The sequence below is a fragment of the Emiliania huxleyi genome (assembly GCF_000372725.1).
Source record: "Emiliania huxleyi CCMP1516 unplaced genomic scaffold EMIHUscaffold_9372, whole genome shotgun sequence".
In the NCBI taxonomy this organism is placed as follows: Eukaryota; Haptophyta; order Isochrysidales; family Noelaerhabdaceae; genus Emiliania; species Emiliania huxleyi.
In genome coordinates this window covers 1-1,183 of record NW_005195035.1, presented here as the reverse complement: position 1 = coordinate 1,183, position 1,183 = coordinate 1, and the positions used below count along the sequence as shown (strand labels likewise).

The following is a 1,183-nucleotide window of genomic DNA, read 5'->3' as shown; positions in this document are numbered from 1 at the left end:
CCGACCCCGCCCAACGAAGCGCAAACTATCGCGGGAGATGTCGCAGACCCTTCTCGTAGATACCAACTCGACGCAATCGCCCGACACTTGTAGCACTTGGATGCGGTTGGTCGTACTTGGTCGCACGGTCTTTTACCACGGCAAACGTTGAGGACAACATTGGTCAAAGAGGTATGCTGCCCATTGCGCTGCCCGCAGGAGCGTTGGCCTCTTCTCCGGCGCCGCCGCCTGTCTGCGGAGAGGTGTGGGGCGCCACCGGCGCCGCGTACACCAGCGCGAGCATCAGCGGCACGTGGGGGCTGTATGAAGACCTCACCCCGGACCTGTCAGAGCTGGCGTCCTACTGGTCGATCGGCGACGAGTACACCGTCTCAATGACGGCGACCTCGACGTGCAGCTCGAGCCAGAACCTGGGCTTCGAGGGCGGCGGGGTCGGCTACTTTCAAGTGACCGTCCCCGCCAACGCCGTCAACGTCCGCGTCTCGGCGACGGACACGGTGAGTGTGACGGGCACCGTGAACGCTGGCTTCCAGTCCAGGTCCACCAACTCCGCGTCGTGCACCATCACCGTCACGGACCTGTCGGCCATCAACGTGGCCGTCGCCGCCGCGTGCGAACCCCCGCCGCCGTCAGCCCCGCCGGCGCAACCGCCGCCTCCGGCGCCGCCGCCTGTCTGCGGAGAGGTGTGGGGCGCCACCGGCGCCGCGTACACCAGCGCGAGCATCAGCGGCACGTGGGGGCTGTATGAAGACCTCACCCCGGACCTGTCAGAGCTGGCGTCCTACTGGTCGATCGGCGACGAGTACACCGTCTCAATGACGGCGACCTCGACGTGCAGCTCGAGCCAGAACCTGGGCTTCGAGGGCGGCGGGGTCGGCTACTTTCAAGTGACCGTCCCCGCCAACGCCGTCAACGTCCGCGTCTCGGCGACGGACACGGTGAGTGTGACGGGCACCGTGAACGCTGGCTTCCAGTCCAGGTCCACCAACTCCGCGTCGTGCACCATCACCGTCACGGACCTGTCGGCCATCAACGTGGCCGTCGCCGCCGCGTGCGTATCCCCGCCGCCGTCAGCCCCGCCGCCGCAGCCGCCGCCTCCGGCGCCACCGCCTGTCTGCGGAGAGGTGTGGGGCGCCACCGGCGCCGCGTACACCAGCGCGAGCATCAGCGGCACGTGGGGGCT

The 1,183-nt window shown here is 68.2% G+C and overlaps 1 protein-coding gene across 1 annotated transcript; it reads left to right on the top strand.

The window, feature by feature from the left end:
- Positions 1 to 173: 173 nt before the first annotated feature.
- Positions 174 to 1,055, top strand: EMIHUDRAFT_259547 (hypothetical protein; the record flags this gene model as incomplete). The annotated part of the gene is made up of 2 exons (XM_005756969.1): positions 174 to 610; positions 716 to 1,055. Coding segments are annotated over 2 exons (777 nt in total), but the record flags the coding sequence as incomplete, so codon positions are not given.
- Positions 1,056 to 1,183: the final 128 nt, after the last annotated feature.